The sequence below is a fragment of the Doryrhamphus excisus genome, linkage group LG10 (assembly GCF_037039965.1).
Source record: "Doryrhamphus excisus strain RoL-2023G ecotype Guam linkage group LG10, RoL_Dexc_Guam_v1.1, whole genome shotgun sequence".
Taxonomy (NCBI): Eukaryota; Metazoa; Chordata; class Actinopteri; order Syngnathiformes; family Syngnathidae; genus Doryrhamphus; species Doryrhamphus excisus.
The window spans coordinates 10,342,459-10,368,939 of record NC_136366.1 but is presented as its reverse complement, the minus strand read 5'-3'; the positions used below and the strand labels follow the sequence as shown (position 1 = coordinate 10,368,939).

The 26,481-nt window shown below is 44.2% G+C and overlaps 1 protein-coding gene across 21 annotated transcripts in view; it reads left to right on the top strand.

Moving 5' to 3' along the window:
- The window catches only part of fnbp1b (formin binding protein 1b), a 42,164-nt gene that overhangs the window by 7,670 nt on the left and 8,013 nt on the right, over nt 1–26,481 (top strand). For 4 of the 21 annotated variants that reach the window (XM_078794052.1, XM_078794049.1, XM_078794050.1 and 1 more), the window contains exons 1-10: nt 86–235; nt 5,434–5,549; nt 7,260–7,316; nt 7,390–7,537; nt 13,099–13,161; nt 13,930–14,034; nt 16,681–16,809; nt 17,734–17,880; nt 19,725–19,916; nt 20,930–21,118. In XM_078794052.1, coding sequence (XP_078650178.1) covers nt 104–235; nt 5,434–5,549; nt 7,260–7,316; nt 7,390–7,537; nt 13,099–13,161; nt 13,930–14,034; nt 16,681–16,809; nt 17,734–17,880; nt 19,725–19,916; nt 20,930–21,118 — 1,278 coding nt within the window. In that variant the 5' untranslated portion in view covers nt 86–103. Of the gene's footprint in view, nt 1–84; nt 236–3,476; nt 3,973–5,433; nt 5,550–7,259; nt 7,317–7,389; nt 7,538–13,098; nt 13,162–13,929; nt 14,035–16,680; nt 16,810–17,733; nt 17,881–19,724; nt 19,917–20,929; nt 21,119–26,481 lie in introns of those variants that run through there. The other 17 variants (XM_078794058.1, XM_078794055.1, XM_078794054.1 and 14 more) reach the window with 11 other exon arrangements.

The window sequence follows — 26,481 nt, the reverse complement described above, 5'->3', positions numbered from 1 at the left end:
ACACATGGATGACTGCAAGTCTACTTGTAGATGAGATGGACTGACTTCAGTTGAAACTTTTTTTCGTATTTTTTAACTTTGTGGTAACCTTAATACCGCCACCATGTTGCGGAGAAGAAGCGAGTTCTTCATCTTCCTGGACAGCCCCTCAGTGAAACCAGAGAAAGAGGAGCGAAAGCTGAGCCCTTATCAAGAGTATCTGCAGGTGCTTCTCCAAATGAAGATGACCAGCACTGTAAGTCGGTATGAAAGTGACTCAATGAAAGAGGTTTGATTCAGGGGGAGTCTGAAAAGGAAGCGGTGGGAAAAAGGTGGAGTACAAAAAGCCTTCCAGTTAGCATGAGTCAGGATGGAAAGGCAGCGAGGTCCGATTGCAGTCCATAATATGTCCGCTCATGTACATGCACATAATCTTAAATTTCAGACAGGCTGAGGTGTTGCTACTATAAATATCTGCATGGCATGCAAACCAGAACTCTTGCATGTAAGGTCACCAAACAGCTGCTGTGATTTTGCATAAGGTTTGTGTGAGTGTACTTCCACGGTGTTTGCTTTGTGACTTTTGCGAGGATTACTTTGGTAAATATTGATAACTGATCCTATTTAGGAATGGAAGTATTTTTATTTTTAGAAGGGAAATGGGTGTAATACTCGGCTGCAGCCAGCAGAGGTGCTGTTGATTCAGTCTCATGGAGGTAAGTCGAAGAACATGTTGAGCACACCAACATCCCTTTGCAGGTGTGTGTTTAGCTTTGGTCCCTTTTCCTGTGACAAACCTCTATCGGCTACCCTGGGGGGGTTATTCTGGGCTATGAAGATATTATTCCACCCCGCGTCTTCAGACAAAGCTGAATGTGTGTTTGAGAGAGGCTTTGGCATCACCCACCAAATATTTGTCCATGCTGCCGTACGCCTACAACCAGGCTGTGCACGGACCAGCTCACGGACCTAGGAGCACAGTGCTTCACTGTGTGTGTTATCTGCCACCCCAACAGTCAGAAGCAGAATGTGAACGGATGACTAGCCTTGTGCTAGTTTTGTCTGGACTCCATCTTAATCTCCGTCAGCACGGAAAGCACTGATATTGGGTTTTCGTACATATAAGGAAGTCCGGCTCACTGTCACGTCACAGGGAGCCTGTGTTAGAAAAAAAGACTCTGAAACCGAGTGTTCAGGGCCATCCCGAACTCTTAATGCGCAGACCTCATTGTCTGAAAGTTTGGCATCGTTTTACAACAAGAGTACAACAACATTTATAGGTCGGACAAGTGGAAAAAGCATAATGCCACTGACAGGACTGGAGTGGAACATGATTTCACCACTCTCACTGACATGTCTTCCTTCTTCTTGTTTTCGGAAACTAGACTATACAGAGCTATAGTCTCTAATGAGGATAAGCGGCATAGAAAACGGATGGATGGCTGGATACAGACTATAGAGCTACCTTCTACTGTCCCCTTGTCTTCAAGACAATAGACTTGAGGTCACATTGTCCTCCCTCCTATAGAACATCTGCACCGCCTCAAGCTGAGATGCCCCCCCACACCCCCTCCCCTGCACTGGCGGGACATCTGTTTTGCGTTGACTCAACAGGTTTCCTGTCAGAGGCACACTGACGCAGACAAGACTCAGTTGACACATGCTAATATAAATCTCCGTGTTACAAACGAGTGTACAAATAAGTTGTGGTAAACGTGAGACGGCTCATTTCTGAGTTTGTTTTGGTGGTGGAGTTTCCTTTTAAGTCCCGTCTGGTCAATCGGTGAAGCAGCTGCCTTTCCCTCCCTCCCCTCGTGTGTCTTTTTCATGGCGTATTGATTGCAATTTCTTCTGTCCGTCTTAGCAGCAACCTGACCTCAACAAGACATGGTGTCCATGGGAGTGTTCATGCAGTGTTTTCAACCAAGTTGTCTGCAGTTAGCGCATACCTTGTAGGGTTGTGTTATGTTTATGGACCTAAATGGTCCAGAAGACTCAGCACTTTTTCCTGCAATTGCTTTACAATTATCTGTGTACATGCAGGGAATGTTTTTCTCCTTTTCTATGATCAGCGTTGTCATGAACAAAGAAGTTTAAGCGTTCTAGATTAAAACATAACTTGAGTATGTTAATAATATCATCAGCCACAAAGCGGGTGAGTTGTGTTTTTCCTCTAAAGTTGATTGTATCTAATTTGATTGAGTCATTTGCTGCAAGGAGAATCATTGCCACCTTAGATCTCTGTTATCTCTGCAGATCAGATAAATTGCCCCCCAGTAGATGAGCGTAATGGAGAAGTAATCTGGAGTGGAGGCTAAATAATGTGCATTAGCTCCGATTAGGTGGTGGTGCAATGCGGTTAGATGATCCCTAATCCCCATCAGCAGTTGGGAAGGGCTGTGGGTCAGCGGGCTGATCCTTGAACAACCATGTATTTGTTTTCTTTAAGTCACATGGGCCCCCCTACGTACAGTATATTTAGTAACGTCTTGGGTCTCCTTTTGTTCCAACTCCATTCCCATTTCCCGAATAATACAAAACTTCCATTTGTTTTCCTTTGTGCACCATCACAATAGCCCCTGCATCACTGGGAGTGGGACTGGGTCCTGCAATAACAAGCTGGGGTTGGCCCCGTTCGGGCCCCCTTCACAGCACTCCTCAAATGCCAAGCTGTTATTACTCTGCGCTTTATCGGCCGTACAGTACATGTACATGACAAATACCTCATTAAAGTGAATGGGGTTCCTCCAGCTGCCCAGCATCAACTTCAAACTTACTACAAGCATTATATGGTCCATCTTCCTGCTTTGAGTATGGAAGCTACACTTAACGGTTATATGAGCTATTTTTAATGTTTTCATATTTATTGGTATGATGTCATAGTACCCTAATATCGGCCCGATAATTACTGCTCTGATACTCCTTATTGAAATACAAGTGACATGTAGTATTCTGGTCACTGGGTTGCAGTAATGACACACAACTAATACTTTTATACTTTTATTTGTCAGAAAAGTGGAAAAAGCCTAATAGGTTCGTTTAACATTGCATGGAGTTCCCCTCTCATTCGGTGTAGAAGTGGTACTTTTTGGCTCTGGAATCAATTTGAGGCTAGCTTGTTAGCTTACAGCATAAGAGTTGTGATGTAAACACTAATCCAAATTAAGGAAATCATTTAAATTAAAAGTTTCCTATGCACCAACAGTGAAAATATTCAATTTATTAACTCAGAATTCTATATCACATTTGGGGCTGGTACCAGTTAACAGCGCCACCTACGAATGTTTTCGAACTCCAAAAAACACTTCTAAAAAATGTCAAGGACTTGAATCAATGGTAGCTTTCACATTTTTAAATAATTAGTTTCCCCCTTCTCCTGCCTGTGATTCATAATTAAACTCTTTTCCTGTTTGGCTAGATGCTCCTACCAAATCGGCTCAGCCTATTGGAGATTACAGTGTTATTATTTTACATTTCTGCGTTTTACATGTCAAATAGGGTACAATGAAGTGGTTGGGTGGGGAGATCCCAAGGCCATGCTGGCCTCAGAGTAACTCCCCCTCAAATGTAATCCCTTTCTGTGTAATCCCGCCTCCTTCCAATCCCCCCGCTCCCTCCCTCCTTCTGCTCCACTCACTCCCTTCCCTGTCCACCTCCTCCTCCATCCCATCCAGTCCACCTTACGCCTGATGGAGCATTAATGCAGCGGGCCGCTTCACATTGTCACCGAGTTGGAGAAGAGGGCGGGCGGTTGCGGTCGTGTCGGCTGCTTTCTCTTGGATTCCTCCACCTTTCCCGACAATCAGGAATTACTTGCAACAGTTTGTCTGTCGGCTCTGAGGTGTGAGGGGAGTCTTCCCAGTCCAGAAGTACGCCTGGATAACTTGTGGAGATGTTTTTGTGGATGACTACTTTTGGATGAGGTCTCTGACTAACCTGGATTTGGATATTCTCAGAGGCAAGCGGGATAAAATGGTGCCCCTGCAAAAAAGGGTAATGTGAGTTATGTGTGTAGCGAAGGAGTGCCTTTTTAGGGAGGAGGGTTTTTATTATGAACAACGTGGCTGCAGTCAGGCATGCAGATTGTGTCTCTGCTTTGCTGCTGATAATTTGGCTGTACTTTCCAGTCAGAGTGAGCATTATCATTTGAAGACCCTTATCTGGTCTGTTGAGTGGCTTGTTGATGAGTGATTGCGCATTGAAACTTGCTAACAAAGCCTGCCGGACACCCCCCACACCCCATCACCCACTCAAAGCACTATATTGTCTACCCCGCTGTGGAGGCCGCTTTCATCTTTTTGCGTACAGCATAGTCACTAAAGGAACTATAATATGCAAGACGTGTTGAAATGCTCGACGTGTTTGTCAGTTATCACCACCACAGCAGTTTCCGTTCTCAGTAAGCATACTTTTCACTGCAAAGAAGCATCAGTTACTTTGCCTGGGTCGTCATAATGTGTTTGGACGCTTGTGACAGGCTGGATTTGAAAAACTAATACTCCAGATATGGTACATGACAGGATGGGGAGCTGCCAGAGCTACACCCAGGTAGCATGCTTCTGTAATCATGGAAAGTTTATGTTGTACCCGTGTCATTCTAGAACTCTCTTTCTGTTGTTGTTTGTTTAGTCATATTTATAATGGGGGTGAACTACACACAGGGTTTCCTTCCTTTATATCACGTGTTTTGGAACAGGATATCAAAAATAGCCGTTTGAGTTTTGTCAGAGTGGACACTGTCCTGCGGGCCCTGTATATATATATTTTTTTTAGGTCAAAATTGTATTCACAAGAGGAGGTCAGATGCTTTTGTCTGTCCGAGAATAAACACATTCACCGTCACGCATCCTGCCTGATAGCTGAGGTCGAGTGTAGCCACATGGAAAATAATTCCTGCTGCAAATGAGGCTGAAGACTGAAGGCGAACGTCACCGTGTTCTATTAGAAGTAGACACAAAGATGCCAAAATATTTAGTTTGCTACGTTTAAATGATTTCAATTGTCATTTTAGAGTTTACATTACTTTTCTCAGCTGTTGGCAAAGCAGGTGCTACCAGGTACAAAGGAGTACTAGCTCTAGTACCTAGTATGTTCCAAGTTCCAAGCAAGCTGATATGGATGACATACCCAAGTGGGGCCTGAGGGCCATTAGCGGCATGTCTGATTAAACAAACAAAAAAACCCCAACAAAAACAAGAAAAAGAGCAGTACTTTGATGTGTATAAATACTGAATATATGAATGAAGTAATCATACAATAGAGTAAATACAGGATTTTCTCCTTGTTTGTTGGCATACCCACTGATGCATTCAGTTGAGCTCGGTCTTCTCAGTTTCTCACTGTAATGTTTGAAAGCTGTGTCATGGAACATTAGTTTGTATCCCACTGTTTATTAGAGAAACGATTAGTACTTTATGTGATCAGCATTAATCACCACTTCTTCTTTTCCTGCAGGATCAATTTGACAACTTGGAGAGGCATACGCAGTGGGGGATCGAGTTTCTGGAGCGGTACACCAAATTCGTCAAGGAGAGGTCAGAGATAGAAGCCAACTATGCAAAGCAAATTAGGTGAGTATTTGTACTGAGCCAATGAATCTGCCCGCAAGCCATTAAAAGACAAGATGAGTGAATCTCTAGCAGCTTGTTTCGTAGTTGACCTTGACCTGTGACCCTCTGAACCTCCCCCCCCCGTCCTTGGTGCAGAGTGAAACCAATACTACCACTTAACACGAACAGGAGTGCAGGATTCTCTACGCTTTCTCCTCACGTGTGTCTGTTGTTGACTTCTGCTTCAGGCAAGAGGAAGTGTGTGTGTGGTTGAGTGTGGGGGGGCGGTGCTTGTGTTTCCATAGCGACATGTAGGTATCAGCCTTATGTACCCCTGGTCTGACCCAGATTTGTGCTTTTGCAATCCCCCCCCCCGCGCCCATTTTCAATGAGTGTATGAGCAGCCTTCCTAAGGCATGCTAACACAGGGGGAGATTACCACCCCCCCCCCTTCTTCCTCCATTAGTCATCTTTAAAAAGGCATGGCAATATGGTTAATGCTCTAAGTATTGACTCTAAAGCAGCCCCTCCATGCAAACTCACTAGCCAATAGCAATGCAGCATTGCCATAGCAACCCCCTTTTGGCAAATCCCAACAGATTTGTCCTCTTTTTTTTTTTTCTTTAGCTTTAAGTCATTTTGAGATAACAGGACCACTAGTGTGTGCTGCCATGTGTTCCCTGACATCCCATTGCCTCCAAAATATGCACGTAAATGCAGAAAATATGACAACTACTATTTTTTCATGAAAAAAATCTTATGTATATTGTAAATATCAATTTGCACCCTCAGTATTCTTGTAAATAATTCTGATATTTGATTCAATTTGTATCCGTCAGGTGTAGGTTAAATGCAGCCTTTGCATTTCCAAGTAGCTAGCATACCAGCTACACGCTGCACTAATCCACAAATAATCCTCTTCCAATGGCATTGGTGTAAACATGCACAATGCACAAAGTCTAGTCAATGCATTGGTGAAAATACTGCACGACTCATCTTTTGCACCTAAATATTGCAGTGATAATACTTTTTAAAATCCTCAGTGGCATAGTACTTCAAAGTATTTACAGTATATGTCTCGGTGAGCGGACCGGCAGTCTGTCAAATGCCATCTACTGGAGCTGGAGTGACTGAATGGCGACTTGTGCTATAATTAGAGGACCACTCGGGCAGAGCTGGAGTAGTATATATATCTGCCTAGCAACAGTGCATGCACACACCAGCAGGGAGTAGAGGCGTCGGGGATGAGCGCAGATTATACTGGATTGAGTGCAGACGAACGTTACTTGGATTTTTTCCTCCCCCCTGTGTCTCGTGCATCCTGACAAATATTGTTCTCCTTTTTATGTTGCTTGCTAATTTCTTGACAGCGGCTCACTGAATTTCCACCGTACACGGTTCCAGCGTTGTGTGCATGTTGTTATGAGCATCCATGAAAGACAGCATCCCCTTTCTCATCCCTCGTCCGAACAAGGCCACATTAGGAAAAAAAGCATGCTTGTTTCTGGTGACTGGTTCTGGGTTTAACCTCGGTTGGATGGGAGGTGGGGGGGCAATAATTTATGGCCTGAGGAGAAGGATGGAGACGTCGTTGCTGGAGCAGGAAGCACTCTGCAGAATTAACTAGCACGGAGCGTTGGCAGGTCCACAAGGGGCTGTGTGTGTCGAGAGATGGATAATGGCAGTGGTGTAGCAGCCATATTTATTTAGCTCTATCCTTTGTCTTAACAGGAATTTATCAAAGAAGTACCAACCCAAGAAGAACTCACGAGAAGAGGAAGAAAGCAAGTAAGCTTGACATGAACGCACCCAACTACAATGTTTCCTCTTGAATGAGACGACTACTTTTGACTTGTTCCAGGTACACATTCTGTCGAGCCTTCCTGACCACGCTCAACGAACTCAACGACTATGCAGGGCAACACGAGGTGATTGCCGAGAACTTAACGTCACAGATCATCACTGAGCTTTCGCGCTACCTGCAGGAGCTCAAGACTGAGAGGAAATCGGTAAGGAAAAGGTCGAGGATGGCAGTTTTTACACAAGACAATTGATAAACGGATTTGCAAGTGAGCAGTCAAAATTGTCGGGGGCGAAAAAATAGCTAACTTTGGCCTTTTTGGACTATATACTATATAGTCATATACTAGTCATATACTATATGACCGTAGAAACTTTTTAATGTGCGTTTTGAAATGTTTATTTTCCCATAATTTGACGCTGAACAATATTACTGTCTATATTTTTACAGACCAAATAAACCACTGTTACGATAATATATAATACAAATCATAAATAATAATACAATAATGCAATATTTCCTTTAATGTCATATTTTACTCTGTAAAGTAGCAGAATTGCCATGTATTTTCTCACAGGCAATTTGCACTGTCTGTCAAGCGTTTGCAGCATTTCAGTCAGGGTGTCAGCATTAATAGTTCCAGTATTTAGTTGAACAATGCCAGCTCACTATTTTTGTCTTGTGTACTTATCTTTGTCTCGTGACACCCCTATCATATACAGTAGGTGTCTGTATTTACCAACTTCTTTGGCCATATAATAATAATAATAATAATAATAACATAATAATGCAATATTTCCTTTAATATGTCAACTTTCACTCAGTAAAGTAGCAGAAATGCCATTTGTGAACAATGCCAGCTCACTATTTTTGTCTTGTGTAGTTGTCTTTGTCTGGTGACACCCCTATCATATAGGGGTCTGTATTTGCAAACGTCTTTGCTCAGACTTTCCCCATTGTTTCTTTTATTTTGGCGGACTTTTTGACGCTTTCATGGGAGAGGAAATTATTTACGAAGAAAAGCTGACCAATCACGGCTCTGTGGTCCACAGCCCTGAGCATAAATTAGCATAAAGTTGTTGTCATACGGCAAATATTATACTCAATGTGTGCGTGAGATATTCCACTTGGAATTAAGAAGCCCATTTCATGAGCATGCTCTCGTCACCATGCACTGAGGTCATGTGTGAGTAAATATAGCTTCGCTCCGAGGCTTGCCAGGAGTCCAGAACGTGACTGGCTTGAGTCTCTTTAACAGAGCTTTCAGTTCAGTGCAGCCTTCTTAGACATTTCAAGCCAAATTTGACAAAATGGTGCTCTATATACATTATTCAAACAAACCAGGGAGTCATGTTGCTGCTGCACACAATTCATACACCACAGCTCAGCGCTAATTAAGTCAGAACAGCGTCGCTGGAGAGCTCAGAGATATCTACCCAGCTGGAAAATGTACTTTGTGAAAAAAAAAATCTGTTGTGGACTCTGGTGTCACGGAAGCTCCAGCTGAGGGAACTGGAGTGGAAAACCAAAACCAGAGGGCTTCAAAGGCACAGTGACCTTTTTTTTTAGTGTATGTTCGCTGTTGACATCAGTGTTGCCCTGGGTCACGACGAGCAATCAGTCTAGATTTGATGCTCTGTGCATGTTGCAGTGGTCCCGTGGCAGGGGGAGGGGGTCTACAAGCCTTTGTGAATTGGGGAAAAAATGATCAGCCTTGCCGTCATTTCATCTGGAACATTCTAGTATGTCAAGCGTCCGGATTTCTTTCTGCTTAATTATGACAGCCTTGTGAAGTAGACCATGCTTGGATGCAAGCAAACATAGAGTATTGACTCCTAAGCCCATCAAACACATTTAGACCGGAGATCAAGACCCTTTCTCTCAAGTCCAGTCAGCTTCTACAGGGCCAAAGCACAACAACAACAACAAGAACAACAACCAGAGGTGCCACAACATTACAACATTCTCATGGGCACTAAGCCTGGGACTACAATAAATGAATTAATCTCACAATCGTAAAACAAAAAGTTTACTCTGTGCATTGGTTTCAGCGCCATCCCGGTTGTCCTATAGAACAACATGAACAGCATGAACAGAATGAGCCCTTTTGTCAGTCATACAGTCTCTTTGTCTCGGTGGGTGGAGGCGGGGCCGCTAGCATATACACAGAGTGAAGAAGTGAAGAAATTAGTAGATTATAATATATTGTCATATTTTTTTTTCTTAAAAGTAATGTTAAAATGTTGTCTCTTTCTCATAGACCCAATCTTGTGTTTAATCTCATAACAACCACTGAACCCCATGTGAGCGGAGGAAAGGAAAAATTCCCTCTGTGACAGAACTGAGGCAGGCCCATCATCAACGACCTTCACTGACTTTGTTGTGAGATTATTAGACAGGTCCGTCCAAAAGGAAGACAAGCAAAAACAATATCTTATTAATTTCTCATCCACCTGCCTTGACCGTTTCCCAGAGTCAAGCTCATTTCCGCATGCAAGGTGAGGCCAAGAATGTTGTCCTAAAGGCTTTCCAAAGAGAGAGAGCACTTGTTTTCACAACATCACAGACCTGATTTTACAGGTCAGGCTCCTGGATTTAATATGTTATGCAAGCATATTTAATTAGATTTGGACTAAAACAGGCCCCAGAAAGAAACAAGATGACACAATCGCAGAAAACTTGGGCTTCCCCAGTGATGATATCTTGCTTGTTTCCTTGACAGGACAGCACAGGAGCTTTAAATCTGCTCCTCGGGATTGGGATTATGCCGATGAATGATTAGAAGGTGTTCTGTCAGCAAAGTTCTATCCTCCCCCAGGCTTAGAGAGGTGTCATCTCCAGTCACGACTGATTAAGCTACTTCAACGTGACGTGACTGCTGTTCTGTTCATGTTGCGGTTTGTCCACACACATAAATGAACATCCCATTCCACTGACAATCAGGAAGTACGTATTTAGCGTGTAAACATCTCAACCGCAGAGCGTTACAAAACATCTTTAAATCCGTGCCGAGCACACTGGCCTCATCCACTAGTACTTAAGAGGGGGGTGTCCAAACTGTTTCCACAGAGTGGGAAAGGAAAGGATTGTTTTCTAAAGCTTTCTTTAAATTAACTAATCTAGTAATGTCAAGAAAAAAAAACTTGTCCTCCTTTGCTGACCACACACACACACACACACACACAATTAAAATAACCTCAGTGACATCAGCAGTGCCGAGTGTTCCAAGCGTGGCGAGTCTTGATGCTAAGTCTTTTATCGCCCTTATCGCCTCTTTCTTCTATGATTTGTTGCAGTTTAGAGGGATTATTATGTGTGTTGACAGGAGTGGGGGTGGGGGGCCGTACATTCCTATGTACCATGTCATGTCAACAAAGTCATGTTAGAACTTTGGCCTGCTTGCATGCGAATGCTTACAGTGGAAGATTGATTGACCCTGATTGATGTACAAATTGGAGTTGGTAAAAACTGACTTGCAACCCATTTTTGGGAAACGCTAATTGAAAAGGTTACTTAGAACATTGCACATATAGCCGTTGACGCCTTTACAGTCAGGACTTTTCACAGCGAGTCTCCTCGAATAAAATACGGTCGGGGACCATATGTAAAACCCTGAAAAATTGACTTTCTGAAGCATATTTTGTCAACCCCAGACTTGTTTACTTATTCAATTATTATGATTGAAATACAGAATGTTACTTGCAAAAACTTTTTGCAGGTGACAGAGTCTGTATTCACTTAACACCCAAATGAGGCACTGATAGCCACTTCATGTTTCAGTCTGCTTATTACCGTCCCAGTCAGTCCCGGTATTGAACCCGTTTCAAAGTTAGGTTTGGAGTTTGCACTGAACTTCCTAATAGCTTGTATGGATGATAGTCTGGAGTAGTAGAGGACAAATAGCCCCCTCTGGGATCCATGCTGGCATTCCGTCACGCATCTGGTCCAGTCTGATGACCTGGAGGGTATCTGCTCTACTAGCAAGACGTACACAGCTGCACTCCCGGCAAAGCATTCTTTTGTCTGTGGAAATTTGCTGTATTTGATTTCAAGGTGTTGTGATCCCAGCAAGGTTGCTTCATCGGTATTGATTGACGTTTTGGAAACGTTGCGTCAAGATATTTTCCGTAGATGCAGTAATGGGGAAACAGTTGCTTGTAGGAACGCTGCACACACGCACAATGAAGTCAGCCAGTCTGAGGCTGATTTACTGTATCTGCCTTTATCTTTGTCTACATTGAGTCAAAATGAAGGCCAGGCTACTAAGTAGCTGACATTGTGCACGTGACATGAGTCAAGCGGCTCCACAATGTGTTTTGCCTGCAGTCAAATACTTCCTCTGAAACATTGGAGCACTTCCCTGTTTTCGTCAGCTTCCCTAAAAACCTCAGTGAAAAGGAAGTGGGACTCGCTTGGGTGAAACGACAATCCTGTGTCACTGAGATTTTGCATTTTGGTCACCATCAAAACGTGACGAGATTTCTCATTCGCAATAACAAATACATAAATCAATCACCCGGTCGTGTGCATGGGTGTCTGTTTTCCTTGCCCCTGAACAGGCACCCAACTTTCCACAACATCAGTGGGCGTCCTGAAACCCGGCATGTTCCATAATTGCATGTTCCGACTGCTTAGAGGACGTCCAAGCATGTTGTTTCTTTAATCATGTTGGTCATGCACCCTCCTTTGTGTGACTAAAGGCGGACTAATTTTAATGATCCCGGGAGAATCGGAATGTTAGACCTGGTTCACATTGATGCTCGAGACTCCGTGCCCAACCCTAGCATTCATAGAGAGTGTAGTTTAATACACCGCCAAAGAAAGGCTGCTCTTGAATACGGTTGAAAAGCCAGCATTTCAAGAAATGCTACAAATGTTAAACAGTACTAATTGTCAGTGGGAAAAAAAACATGACACAAATATCATTTGTACAACTTTACAGTGTTGTATACATACTTTTGTGAGTCGGTTAAATAATGTCCAGTCATCATTTTTCATTGTACTTTTCTTGAAATGAATGTTAAAATCTCGCCTTGTCTCGATCTCATGGACCCAATCTCACGCATGCATCATCTCGCGTCGTGAGTTTGGGTGTCTGGTAACACAAATCAGAAAATGGTGTGTATTTGTGAAAGCTGAAGCGACCCCTTTCCCCGGCCTTGGTATTGTGTCGCGCCATCGATATTCAGCTCAAGCTGCTGATCCAAAGTTCCACACGTGGCGTAACCGAGGGCAACAGCATTGGCAGTGTTGGCACCCACCCGTGTCAATCCAACAGGTTTTGTGGAAGCATGTTAAGTAATTGTCACGTAATCCTGTTGGCCAACCAACACAAAGACACAAAAATTCTTATAAATTTGGTGTTTAATGTCTTTTGACTTCCTCTGTGTAGGTTTTGTACAGACGACAATCATCTTTATGGTAGTTTTGGAATATGCATATGCAGACTTGTGGAGTCTGTGTGTGTTGCTGGCAGGATTTGATCGGGCTGCTCTTTAATCAAATTGACTCGCAGCCATCTGCTCAAGCGTGTACAAATCTTTCCAAGTTAAGCTTGTGGGGAATGAGGTCATATATATTTACTATGTACTGAACATACAGTCGTATTTGCCCTACTTTATCTCCCCACCATGGCATTATCATGTGATTAATATTGATAAAACTCACATTGGAGCGGGGAGGGTTACAGGAAATATCATCCTCATTATGTCAGAATCAGTAAGCCTGTGAATGCCATTTATATTTGTGTCTTTTTGGTTCTTCCAACAGCACTTTCACGATGGCCGCAAAGCACAGCAGCACATCGAGAGCTCGTGGAAACAGCTGGAGTCGGTGAGTGAGACCGCCAATGTGCAGCTGCTGCACTTAGAGATCAACATTGCACGGCGCGCCCTCAGAAACCCCCCCTGTACAAAACATAACGTTGGATGATGAGTGAGTACAAACAATGTAATACATGAAGAAGAGTTAGTAAGCGTGGTTAGACATAAGACCGTATGTACACAGCGATTCAAGACTCTTCTCCCTTGTAAATATCGGTACTTGAAATCACTCATTTTAGTGCATTCTGTAATTGATGTATTAATTATTACCTATAGTATTTTTTTAAAAATAATTTATATGTGTTTATAAATATATTTCCACACTGTGACAAAGTAGAGTTAGTCTAGAGCTTCTACAGAACACCACTTCTTATCTAAAGCCCCACCCCCTTTTCTGATGGGGGGCCTTTTCTGTGTGAAGGCCATGCATTGCCGCCGTGTCCTCCTCGACTTGTGTGTTTGCGTTCAATGATCTCTTTGTGCAGATAGGCATAACAAACTGTCGATTGTTGCAGATGAATGCTTGTTTTTTTCTGCACACAAATGACCACTATGAACATTTGTTTAATCTGGATGCTACCACTGTGTCGTGAAATGAGCCGCGTTGCGTACAGGACTGTATCTGAAATGTATATGTGACGCACGAGTATGCTCAGGAAAAGGTCACTTTGCACAGTGAGAAAGGCTTTTAATTGGCGTGTTTCCTGCCTGAATGCATGACAAGGAATGGCCACAGTGCTTTCTGTGACTCTGAATTAGCTTTCTGTCTTCTTTTCAGTGCAAAAGGAAGTTTGAGCGTGATTGCAAAGAGGCAGACAAAGCACAGCAGTACTTTGAGAGGATGGACGCCGACATCAACGTGACTAAGGCTGATGTGGAAAAGGTATGTGGCTAACTGCCGGTCGTCCACACACGCCTCTCGTCATCTTCTTCGGCGTACACGCCCCCCTCCCCTGCCTGCCCCCGGCTTTTGACCTCTGATGCCATTGAAGCGGGATCTTCTCTCTTCAATGTGGCGCTCGGCAGATTCTCAGGACTTCCTGTTGTCACATCCAATTAAAAGAGCCCTCAAACACACATACAGCTCCCACGCCTGCAAGGCATTATGGGTCAGCAGCGTGTGCTCTCGCCCCTCCCTCAGCCGCCGGAGCAGGCGGTCAGGCTCCGTGTTGACACAGTTCAGACCCGATTATTATGCAAATATAGTCAGGAATAAAGACCCTTTCAGCTCTGTGGACCTAGCTGCCAAACAGCTTCAGCGGGCTTAGGCTAACTTAGTTGAACTTCGCCGGGAGGACGTCAAGGAAGTAGCCTGCAAACAAGAGCTGCGTTGTCCCCAACATCGAGGGGGACAAATGCGTGTCTTGAAGTGCAACTGTACGAGCCTCACGCGTCACACATGATCGATTACACGGAAGCACACATCTAGCCCTACGCAATGTCCTGACATTCTAAAAAAAACACACCATCTGACAACATGGTCTCATGACTACAGCGGAGGAGTTTGCTCCAAAACATTCAAGTTGGGGCCAGAAGAAGAAGAGTTCCAGTTCCAGGCCACGTGGGGTTTATTTTGACAAGTTACGCACCCGTGACTTTTATTGTCAGTAACGTTATTTGATTAAATTTGAGGCCTTTGCGGTTTTTATTTTGGCTTTGAGGCAAACCTCTAATGGGTCCCTCGCCGCCTCTGGCAAGGAGATCCCTCAATTTGGGGTTTGGATTGACATCCCATACATCCACCAAACCCCCCTCTTGTAGAGATCTTCACTCATAACACAAGAACAGTCACCAAATTGGCTAATATTTAACCTCTACGTATAGAGATCCAACACAGTGTTTCCCCATAGGAAATCATGCAAATTGAACTTGTCTGTTCCAGGGTCAAAAAGGAATATGTAACTTGTATTAACTGTGCAGAAACCCATGACATCACTTCCTGACAATGATCTCCGGAGGTTCTGCTGTATACAAAGTGTATGAACTGTTTGTTTACCAAGCTTCCCCATTTGAGTGATGACACACCGGGGTGCAGCAGGAAGCATTTCTATGGCAACTTCTTGTTTAGCTGGCAACGGCTAACAATCCTTTTGTTTTGTTTGTGTATGTGTTTGTATATTTCATTTTTATGCCATGCCTTGAAGCGAAGGTCACTCAAGGTAGGACCAGTGGACAATGTCTGCGGGAACACACACACACACTGTCTCAAATGTCTCTCTCTCAACGTCAGTGGCTTGTCTCACTGTCTTCAAATATACATGTGCAATAATAAAACTAATTACATTCCCGGGAGAAATTCTAATGGGCATGCCCCATGTTGTGAACCTCTGGCTCGATGTTTGCTAGCATGCTGTGCCATGCCAGCAAGCAGTGCGATTTATAATTTAGCATTTCAAGTAAATTAGCAAAAATGCTAACATGCTAACAGTTAGCATGCCAACACCAAGCAATACAGCACTCTGTGCCAAACGTGCAAAGGCAGTTCTATAGTGTCCCTACATCATACCGTGGAACAGTTACAGTGGTAACAGTTAATATGCTAGCATCAAAAATAGATTGCTGATTTGCAGCTGAATGGGTGCTTTGCATTGGAGGCATGCCCATATAGCCGTCTTAGTAAGTTTGAGTTGCCTGCAACCCTTCAGCGTTTGATAATGACAGGAAACAGGAAACCAAGACAGGATGTGATTTGGTTATATGCTTTCATGATTAGCCAGCAGGGCTCCATGGCAACGTTGTTGTGCACATCATCACTTTGCATTGCACTACTTTGTGCGTGCATGCTCACACGTGCACTTCCTTTTTTTTTTCTTTTTCTTCTTTTTTTTTTTAGCTTTATCCTGCAGATCACTTTTCCACTTAGGTTTTATAACCGCCTCGCTTCCTGTGCTGGAATTAATGTCCATGATGACCGTCTCCAGTCTGATGTGTCCTGCCTTTTTATTCTCCGCTGTCAGTTATTGCTTAGCCACGTGTGTGTGAGAGGAGTGTGTGTGGGTTTGAAATGATCCTTCGCATCAACATGATGAAGCAACAAGTGTTGGACTGGCCGCCCGATCGAATGGAAAAGAGGAAGCATCCAACTACTTAGCTGCACAAGCACACACACCAAACGTAAATACACACACACACACACAAATACACACGCACGCGCCAGCAGGCACACAAAGGCAGCACACATGCTGTCTAGCTGAGATAATCTCATCTCCATCTGCCGGGATCTGTAATAGGCCTGCTCCTGCTGCTTCTCCCCTCCCAACACTGCATTACCACGCTCGCTGCAAAATGGTCAACAACCAGCAAGAAGGCCAAAATTAGCCGGGTGACCATCAAACTGAAAATCCCACCTATCCGATGGCAAGGGCGTCTCCTATTTTCAAAGCCACAAGTGCCATGTTTAAATGTGTCAGCGTGTATGCACGAGTGCTGAAACACACACAGACAAACCCCATTGATTGATTTTTGGTTCTTCTGCATATGCATCATGATAATTTAACTGTGGTATTGTTGGGTTTTTTTCTTCCTGCAGGCGCGGCAGCAAGCTCAGGTCAGGCACCAGATGGCGTCGGACAGCAAGAGCGATTACTCGTCCTACCTACAAAAGTTCAACCAGGAGCAGAATGAACATTACTACACGGTCATCCCCAACATCTTCCAGGTACAACACCTCTTATTCGGCTCTGTTTTTTTATTGGCTTGCGGCACATTCTAAAATGATCATTTAGCCAGAGAAAAAGTCAAAATATTAAGAGAAAAAATTGTTAATCTCACAAGAATTTTACGGGAATAACTTGAAATATTAAAGAAAAATTTGTTATATTAATTCATTTAAAAAGTCATAATATTACATGAAACAAAAAACAAATAAAATTAGGTTTCAGGAGTTTTAATTTTAAATAACATCTAAATATTATGGGAATAAAGTCATAATAGAACATTTACAAGAAAAAAACAAAACAGAAATGGAAAAAACAGAAATTTAATGACAATGGAGTCAAAATATGAAAAGAAAAAAAGTTCCAACCGGAAATTTTTTTACAAGAATTAACTCCTAATTAACATTGTTTATATTGAAGAAAACATACATTCATAAAAGTCATTAGGAAAAACCAACAAAACAAAATAAAGTTGAAATTTTTGGAGAAATTAACCTTTTAGTACAAGAAGTACAAATATTATTGGAATAAAGTCACAATTGCAAGAGAAAACAAGAATGTTGAAATAGCGCATGTTCGAGTCCTGTGTGAGGAAAGAGGGATACGTTCTTTGTTAAGATGATACATAGCTGCACCTCTTGGATTGTATAAAAGTCAAAAGACAGATTTCTGGAAAATTCCATCACATTATTTAGTCATTATGTCTGCCATTAGTGGGGGAAGAAAGTGCAAAGTTTCTCAAAGCGCCAACTGACTGAAAAGTCACTTCAGATGGGGCGTTCATGTGCACCTAAAAATACATTCTCAATAAGCTGTGTTGTATTATGTGCTACTTTTACTAAAAGTAGTGCATATGTGATGAAAAGATCAGGTCTTGTTGTTTTATTCATATTCCCTAATCAATAAATCTTTCTGGTGCTTTGCAGAAACTTCAAGACATGGAGGAGAAGAGAATCGAGAGGATAGGAGTGTGCATGAAGACGTTTGCCGACGTGGACCGCCAGGTGCTGCCAATCGTGGGGAAATGTTTAGACGGCATGACGACGGCCGCCGAGTCCATCGAGCCAAAATCCGTGAGTGCCGGGAGGGGGAAAAAAAAAGAACAAAACAACGTGTTTATCTGTTGAGATGTCACATGTTTACTTCCTGCCGTGTGACTAAAACCCATCCTCAGGGGATTCCATACTAGCACTTAGTGGGCGTGTCCGCCATCTTCAACAACGGCAAGCAACAACATGTCACATGACTCTTTACCGCAGGCCTTTTAACCCCTCATCTCAACTGCAGCCTTCCGTCTCTTATCCTCTGCACGTGATTCATTTGGCTCTTCCTGCGTCTGTGGAGCCCACGGGGCCCTGAACCCCGGGTGTTTTTGTCACGGCTGACACATTTAGGCCTTTTCCTTTCTTTTCTCTGGCACGGCTGCTCACAGTCCTCACTCTTTATCACGAGCTATAAACACCCGAGTCAAGAGGACAGTGTTGTGGTGCTATTTATCTCCAGACCTGCTGATTAGCTGGAGAATCACAGGAAGCATGCGGCGACGCGTTAAGATACAGCTTGATGTTTTACTCTTTGGGGCTCATTGAGTTGGTCAAATAATGGCTTTCGGTCAAGGTAAGTTTAGAGAGTTACGGGAATAATTTGTTTCCTCTGGAATGTTTTCATATTAGTTACATATGGCAATTTAGACTGGTTTTGAATGCATCATATGTAAATATATATACATAGACTAAGTACACCTCATTACAAGTGGTCCACATCCCTGAAACAACATAGTACACATAAGTATACAACTAAGAACATGTTGCGCGATGACAGCACAGAACCAAACAAACACTATGAACAAACCATGGGTCTCAAACACAACATACAGTAACTGGGAGTCACAAGTCTGGAATCATGTTTCTCTAACTCTAAATGTACGCCCAACCACCCGATTGCTAGCGGGGCTGAAGCGCAATGATAAAGAAAATAAATACATTTTGTAAATAACTACATCAAATTTGAAGTAAATACAAACCAATTTGGAAGTATGGGCCATTATTTTTTTTCAGCATAATATACAGTTAGGGCGGCACGGCAGTCGAGTGGTTACCGCGCAGACTTCACAGCAAATTGTCCATAGGTATGAATGTGAGTGTGAATGGTTGTTTGTCTATATGTGCCCTGTGATTGGCTGGCGACCGGTCCAGGGTGGACCCCGCCTCTCGCCCGAAGACAGCTGGGATAGGCTCCAGCACCCCCGCGACCCTCGTGAGGAAAAAGCGGTAGAAAATGAATGAATGAATGAATGAATGAATATACAGTTAGAAATCCCACAAATTTTTGCCCGTTTGTTTTTTTTTCCCACTTAGTTTGACGGTCCTTGAATGCACCATAGTTGTGTGCGCATGCTAACTTTGTCCCATACCACACAGTATTTTCCCCATTTTTCTTGGTATACAGTCTAATACAGGGGTGGGCAAATATTTTGACTCGTGGGCCACATTGAGTTAACAAAATTGCCCGGGGGGCCAGAACATATATTTAACACACACACACACACACACTATTTTATGCTTATAATTTTCCTTGAATTATTTGTCTAATTTTATGTGTAAAAGTGTTATACTATCAGCTGTATGTTCTCATATCCCTTTTTTCAGGAGCACTTTAAACATCAGACCACATCAAACTATGTCATTTCATTTGACAGTTTTGTTTAGTTTTTTTGTTGTTTTTTTTAACTAAATAAGACATTCCACTTGCAAGTCATGTGGCCAGTTTTTATGTTAAAAGTTGAAATACTTAGAAAGCAACTGGCGGGCCGGATTCAAACACTTGGTGGGCCGCATGTGGCCCCCGGGCCGCAGTTTGCCCACCCCTGGTAATATCTATCTCACCTAAACGCTGCCATCCGTGTTTGTGTCACCAGGACTCCAAAGAGGTGGTGGAGTCTTACAAGTCCGGCTTCGAGCCCCCGGGAGACGTGGAATTCGAAGACTACGGGCAGGCCATGAAGAGGACGGTGTCAGACACAAGCCTGACCAACTCGCGGGAGGTCAAGGAGAGGCCATCAGGCAAAAGCAAGGGCAAACTGTGGCCTTTCATCAAGAACAAAAACAAGGTAACACACAGCAAAGGCAGCAGGTTGACAGATAGCCTTTTGCAATTTTGATGGTGATTTATTTTCCTCCCGTTTGGCAACCACCCTCACTGACGTGGAGCATCCCCACTTGTAACACACACTAATGCATTTCCACCTCTCCACTGCGGAGCGACTCATTGTGACCGACATGAATTAACTTGCCGCCGGACCTCAAGTAACAGTCTCTCTCTCTTTTCCATTGGTCGTCCACTAAGAGCCGAGTTCTGAGTGGTCTTACGGGTTGGTGGTACTTTCACTTTTAGACCACAGCATGTGGGGGGAGGACGCCGTTTATAGCGTTGGTGCTTGCTGTATTTAGGATGAGTGCGTTCATAAGGTGTATGCGACGTATTGACACTATCCACGGACTGTATGGAAGTAAGCACAGGAGAGCAAAGAATTAGCTCGGTAGTTGGTATCTTTTCTTTAATCCCGCGTCAATGACTTGTTGCTAGTTTGCTTTTGTTTTGGGGAATGAGCGTCCCGTGCATGGCACCACTAAAACTCCACTCTGCATCTCTCTCTCGTACCGCTGAGGACAGTTTTTGGGACTAGTTATTATTTTCTGCGACAAAGGCCTCAAAATTGAGTTGCTCGCGTCCTGAGGGATGATCGTCTCGTCCTAGTTGGCATGCCGTGAGGAGGATCCGAATTAAAAAAAAAAAACAAAAACGGAAAAAGTGTTCCCTAACTGGAAGCCTGCATGCGCTTGGACTGAATCTCCATGGCTGCTTGTTTTGACGCATCCACGCATTCTACTCACGCTGCTGTTTTTTTATGTTTAATACATTTCCACTGATAATATTGACATTCCCTCATTGATAAGGTTTTCTGTTAATTCTTTTAATATTTGTTGAGGAGGCTTATTTATTTCGTTTTGTGTTCCCTCCTCCTTGTCCTCCTTTGTCCTTTTTACCATGGGACTCTCGCCCCCTTCTTCTTCCATGATTTTCTTCCTCTTGTCCGTGACGGATCCCCTCTCTTACCGGTAGCTTATGTCCCTGTTAACGTCCCCACGCCAGCCCCCACCTGCTCCCCCAGCCTCATCCCCACCCTCACCCTCTGCTGTTCCCAACGACTCCCAGTCTCCCAAGCAGCAAAAGGAGCCCCTCTCCCACCGCCTCAACGACTTCATGGCGTCCAAACCCAAAATGCACTGCCTCCGGAGCCTGAGGCGAGGGGTAAGTGTGCGTGTTTGTGTGTGTCCGCCAAGCTTTGAGCATGCTTGTGTGTCTCAGTGTCTGAAACACCACGCCTTCCTCACTGTATGGGTCGACTACCGCAGATCAATAGCTCGCCTCGGAGCTGTCTGTTAGTACTACCAGGTACTGCATTTCCTCAAATGTGGGTGTTATATTTTATTTAAGCCCTAAATATGCCTCACACATTATTATAAAGGATTTGAAATGATAGAATGGACATGTACCCCCCACTAATGAATCCAGCAGGGGCCACTTTATGTAAAGCACCACATGTAGATATACAGTGCATCCGGAAAGTATTCACAGCGCTTCACTTTTTCTACATTTTGTCATGTTACAGCCTCATTCCAAACTGAATTAAATTCATCTCTTACCTCAAAATTCTACACAAAATACTCCATTATGACAATGTGAAAAAAGGTTTTTTTGACATGTTTTGAATTTATTAAAAATAGAAAACAAAAAAATCACATTTACATAAGTATTCACAGCCTTTGCTTAATACTTTGTTGATCCACCTTTGGCAGCAATTACAGCCTCAAGTCTTTTTGAATATGATCCCACAAGTTTAGCACACCTATCTTTAGGCAGTTTTGCCCATTCTTCTTTGCAATAAGTCTCAAGCTCCATCAGGTTGGATGGGAGACGTCTGTGCACAGCCATTTTCAGATCTCTCCAGAGATGTTCGATCGGATTCAAGTCTGGACTCTGGCTGGGCCACTCCAGGACATTCACGGAGTGGTTCTGAAGCCAATCTTTTGAGATCTTGGCTGTGTGCTAATGTCTACTGTCTATATGGTCAAGGTACATGACCAGTCTACTGAGGTCAAGAGCGCTCCGGAGCAGGTTTTCATCCAGGATATCTCTATATATTGCTGAATTCATTTTTCCTTCTATCCTGACTAGTCTGCCAGTTCCTGCTGCTGAAAAACATCCCCACAGCATGATGCTGCCACCACCATGCTTCACTGTAGGGATGGTATTGGCCTGGTGATGAGCAGTGCCTGGTTTCCGCCAAACATGGCGCCTGGCATTCACACCAAAGAGTTCAATCTTTGTCTCATCAGACCAGAGAATTTTGTTTCTCATGGTCTGAGAGTCATTCAGGTGCTTTTTGGCAAATTCCAGACGGGCTGCCATGTTCCTTTTACTAAGGAGTGGCTTTCGTCTGGCCACTCTACCATACAGGCCTGATTGGTGGATTGCTGCAGAGATGGTTGTCCTTCTGGAAGGCTCTCCTCTCTCCACAGAGGAACGCTGGAGCTCTGACAGAGTGACCATCGGGGCCTTGGTCACCTCCCTGACTAAGGCCCTTCTTCCCCGATCGCTCAGTTTAGAAGGCCGGCCAGCTCTAGGAAGAGTCCTGGTGGTTCCAAACGTCTTCCATTTACGAATAATGGAGGCCACTGTGCTCATTGGGACCTTCAAAGCAGCAGAAATGTTTCTGTATCCTTCCCCAGATTTGTGCCTCAAGACAATCCTGTCTCGCAGGTCTACAGACAGTTCTTTTGACTTCATGCTTGGTGTTTGTGCTCTGACATGCACAGTCAACTGTGGGACCTTATATAGACAGTTATTATATTTCCAAATCATGTCCAATCAACTGAATTTACTGCAGGTGGACTCCAATTAAGCTGTAGAAAGATCTCAAGGATGATCAGTGGAAAAAAGATGCACCTGAGCTCAATTTTGAGCTTCATGGCAAAGGCTGTGAATACTTATGTAAATGTGATTTTTTTGTTTTCTATTTTTAATAAATTCAAAACATGTCAAAAAAACCTTTTTTCACATTGTCATAATGGAGTATTTTGTGTAGAATTTTGAGGTAAGAGATTAATTTAATTCAGTTTGGAAAGAGGCTGTAACATGACAAAATGTAGAAAAAGTGAAGCGCTGTGAATACTTTCCGGATGCACTGTATCTATATGGGGGGGTGCTGGAGCCTATCCCAGCTATCTTTGGGTGAGAGGCGGGATACACCCTGGACTGGTGGCCAGCCAATCACAGGGCACATATAGACAAACAACCATTCACACTCACATTCATACCTATGGACAATTTGGAGTGGCCAATTAACCTAGCATGTTTTTGGAATGTGGGAGGAAACCGGAGTACCCGGAGAAAACCCACGCATGCACGGGGAGAACATGCAAACTCCACACAGAGATGGCCGGGGGTGGAATCGAACTCGGGTCTCCTAGCTGTGTGGCCTCTGCGCTAATCACTCGCCTGCCATGCAGCATAGATATGTCCATTAGTACCTATTATTATTATAATGATCAGCTTCAGTCTTGGCTATTATTTTTCCAGTTTTTGCTGTTTTTTTAATTAAAAAACATTGAAACTTCTAAAATGATATTTGTCAATATTAAGATTTTATTTCCGTTATATTCGGACTTTATTCTCTGAACATTATAAGTGGGGGGTGCTACTATTTGAGGAAACATGGTACACTATGCAGCAAACATGGCTGATTGTCTTTATTTCCCTTTTTGATAACTTTCCACATTTTATGAAGTTAATGAAATAGTTTAAAGATCACAAACTAGTACTCCTCATTCTTTCATCCATTACTTTTGTTTAGGATGTGATCCTAAAATGGTAGCACACCACATCAGCAGTGCAACAGACGTGACGGCGCTTTCACTCATACAGTGCGGATGTCTTTTTTTTCCTACCATACTTCCCGAAGCGCTATGAATCAGTGGTACCTGTCTGACTCACCCGCAGTGTCCTCATCTTGTGTCATCATTCTTCCTCTTCAAATTAACTCACTGTGACACACCCACTCATCACCCCTCCCCCTTCCTTTCCCTTCCCTTGGCAGACACCAGCAAGCCGTCCTTGACACTAGCATGAACAGACCGCAGTTGCTTTTTTTTTTTTTTTTTTTTTTTTTTTTTTACTTTCCTGATGGCAGAGCTTCTTTTGTGTTGGCACGTGTAGAATAAAAAGGGGATTAGAGGTTTTGCATCAGGCTGAGTCACTGCTGTGCGTGGAAAAAAAAAGGTCTTTCCTGGTTGGTGGCCTTATCAGTAGCAGCAGAAGCAAGAGTCCGGTTGCCGGTTGTCCTCATCGCCCAATCACCTTTCTGAAGGTCAAAACGCACCTTGCATCGCCCGCCCCCACCACTAGTCGACCCTGACCCCAGGAATGGGTGTTACCTCACGTGTTCCTTCCGCGCTCCACAAATAACATTCTTTGTTTACGCTTGTATTTTCAAAAGGGCAGCCGTTATTCAAAGTAGTGAATCGGTGTGAACATCTGAAAAGAACAATGCAACAGCATATATACTGTATCATAAAGGAAACCATTGAAGTCTGCAAGAGAAAAAAAGGAAGCGTGTGTTTTTTTCTCCCCCCCTCTCGAGCGGCAGGAAGTGCAGGTTTTCTGAAAGCGGAAGTGCTGTGACAGCTCTTCAGAAGTGTGATAAAGAAGGCCTCAATCTGATACATTGTGTTTGACTCTGATTTCAACCATTCATGTTTGACCTTTCGTTTGACCTTTCTACAGAGAAAGTGCCGGACGGTTTATAGATGTTATTTCAATTAGGCTACGCTCTTTCCCCATTTCTCATTTCATCAATAAGTCAGCTTTTACTGTGTTCTTGTCTGATATGTTTCATGTTTATAGCTGTTTATAGGTGTAATGTAATGAGTGATGCATGAGGGAGTAGATAATCCATCCCCAATGTCCCACTGGGACAGTTAAAGCACAGTTTGGGTGGTTGCAGTACGGTTCCAAACTAATCCTGGTACAGTTTGGGCATAGATACTTTCATCCGATTCAGTTCATGATTTTTATGGACAGAATTTCTAGGCTCAGGTCCGGTTTGGCGGCTTTCGTCTATCCACAGACGATATGGTCTTGATGACGTTCGGCGTTTACTGGGACAGTTTGCAGCTGAGGCCGTGGTTCTGAGTCGGAAAAGGGTGGATGGCTCCCCGCGGGTTGGGAGTGAGGTCATCACGAGTGAGGTCATCATGTGTATGGGTTCAACGTCTGCAGTAATGCTGATGCTGTACCAGACCAGACCCATGAGAATGAGATCGTGGGTACAAGGGGCTACGAGTTTCCTCTGTAGGGTGGATGGACTCACTCTAAGAGATGAGTGAGGAGCTCAGCCATCCAGGAGGGGCAAAGAGTAGCTCGCGCAGGAGGCCCCAGGGCAAACTGGGACATGCTGGATGGATTATGTCTCATAGCTGGCCTGGGAAAGTTTGGTGTCATCCCGGTGGAGCTGGAGGAGGTGGCCGGGGATCGGGAAGTCTGGGCTTCCCTACATGAGACTGCTGCCCCGGGACCTGGATAAGCCGAAGATAATAGAATGGAATGGGCTTTTATCTGTCAGTTGAGGTGGCTCGGGCATCTCGTCCGCATGCCTCCCTGGTGAGGTGTTCCGGGCATGCCCAGCCGGGAAAAGGCCCCGGGGCAGACCTAGGACACGCTGGAGGGATTATGTCTCACAGCTGGCCTGGGAACGCCTTGGTGTCTTCCCGGTGGAGCTGGAGGAGGTGGCCGGGGATCGGGAAGTCTGGGCTTCCCTAGTAAGACTGCTGCCCCCGCGACCCGGACTCGGATAAGCGGAGGAAAATGGATAGATGGATGGATGGGCTTTTATCTGGATCAACTGGTGAGTGAGTGAATCAGGGGGACACAATCGCACCGTGCTTAGTCCCACTTTACACCGAGAGTCACCAAGAAATAAGACTGGAATTGAATAGGATTGGAACCGTACTGTTCACACCTTTAGTGTGTTTAGGTGCAAGCACCCTTAAATGACTCCTGCAAATGTGACCCAGAACATTGGCGCTCCAGTCCACCATCAGTGTGTCTGTGCGTAGAGAAAGTGTCTTAGAGCTTAAGATGTCCGTACTGTCCTCCTGAGCTCTCCTTTGACTCAAGCTGTGTGTTCTCTCCGACGACCGCCAGCAGCAGCAGCAATCGCCGCGCTCGCTCGCTTGTCACAAAGAGCTCATGAAGAGGACTCTGGGCCGGCCCACGTACGCGTTTGAAGCCAGGCAATACGTCGTAAGTGTGAGCGAGGAGGGCGTGGAACGCTGCTCCCATCAAAGAGGCTACTGTCTGCGCCGTTCCTCTCTGTACATGTGACCGAGACGAACGATCAGAGACGGTTGACTTCATCTTCACGCATCACATGTGCCCAGCTTGACGTCCGTCCTGTGTTGGTCGCCGTGTCATCCCTCGGGCCGACCTTCTCCTGAGGGGGTCAATTCACAAAGAGGATGCAGAGGCCATCACGGACGAGAGGATCCGTTCCATCCTCTTTGTTTGATACCTGCTCTCAGGTGGCACTTTGGGTCTGGGTGCTTGGAATTCAC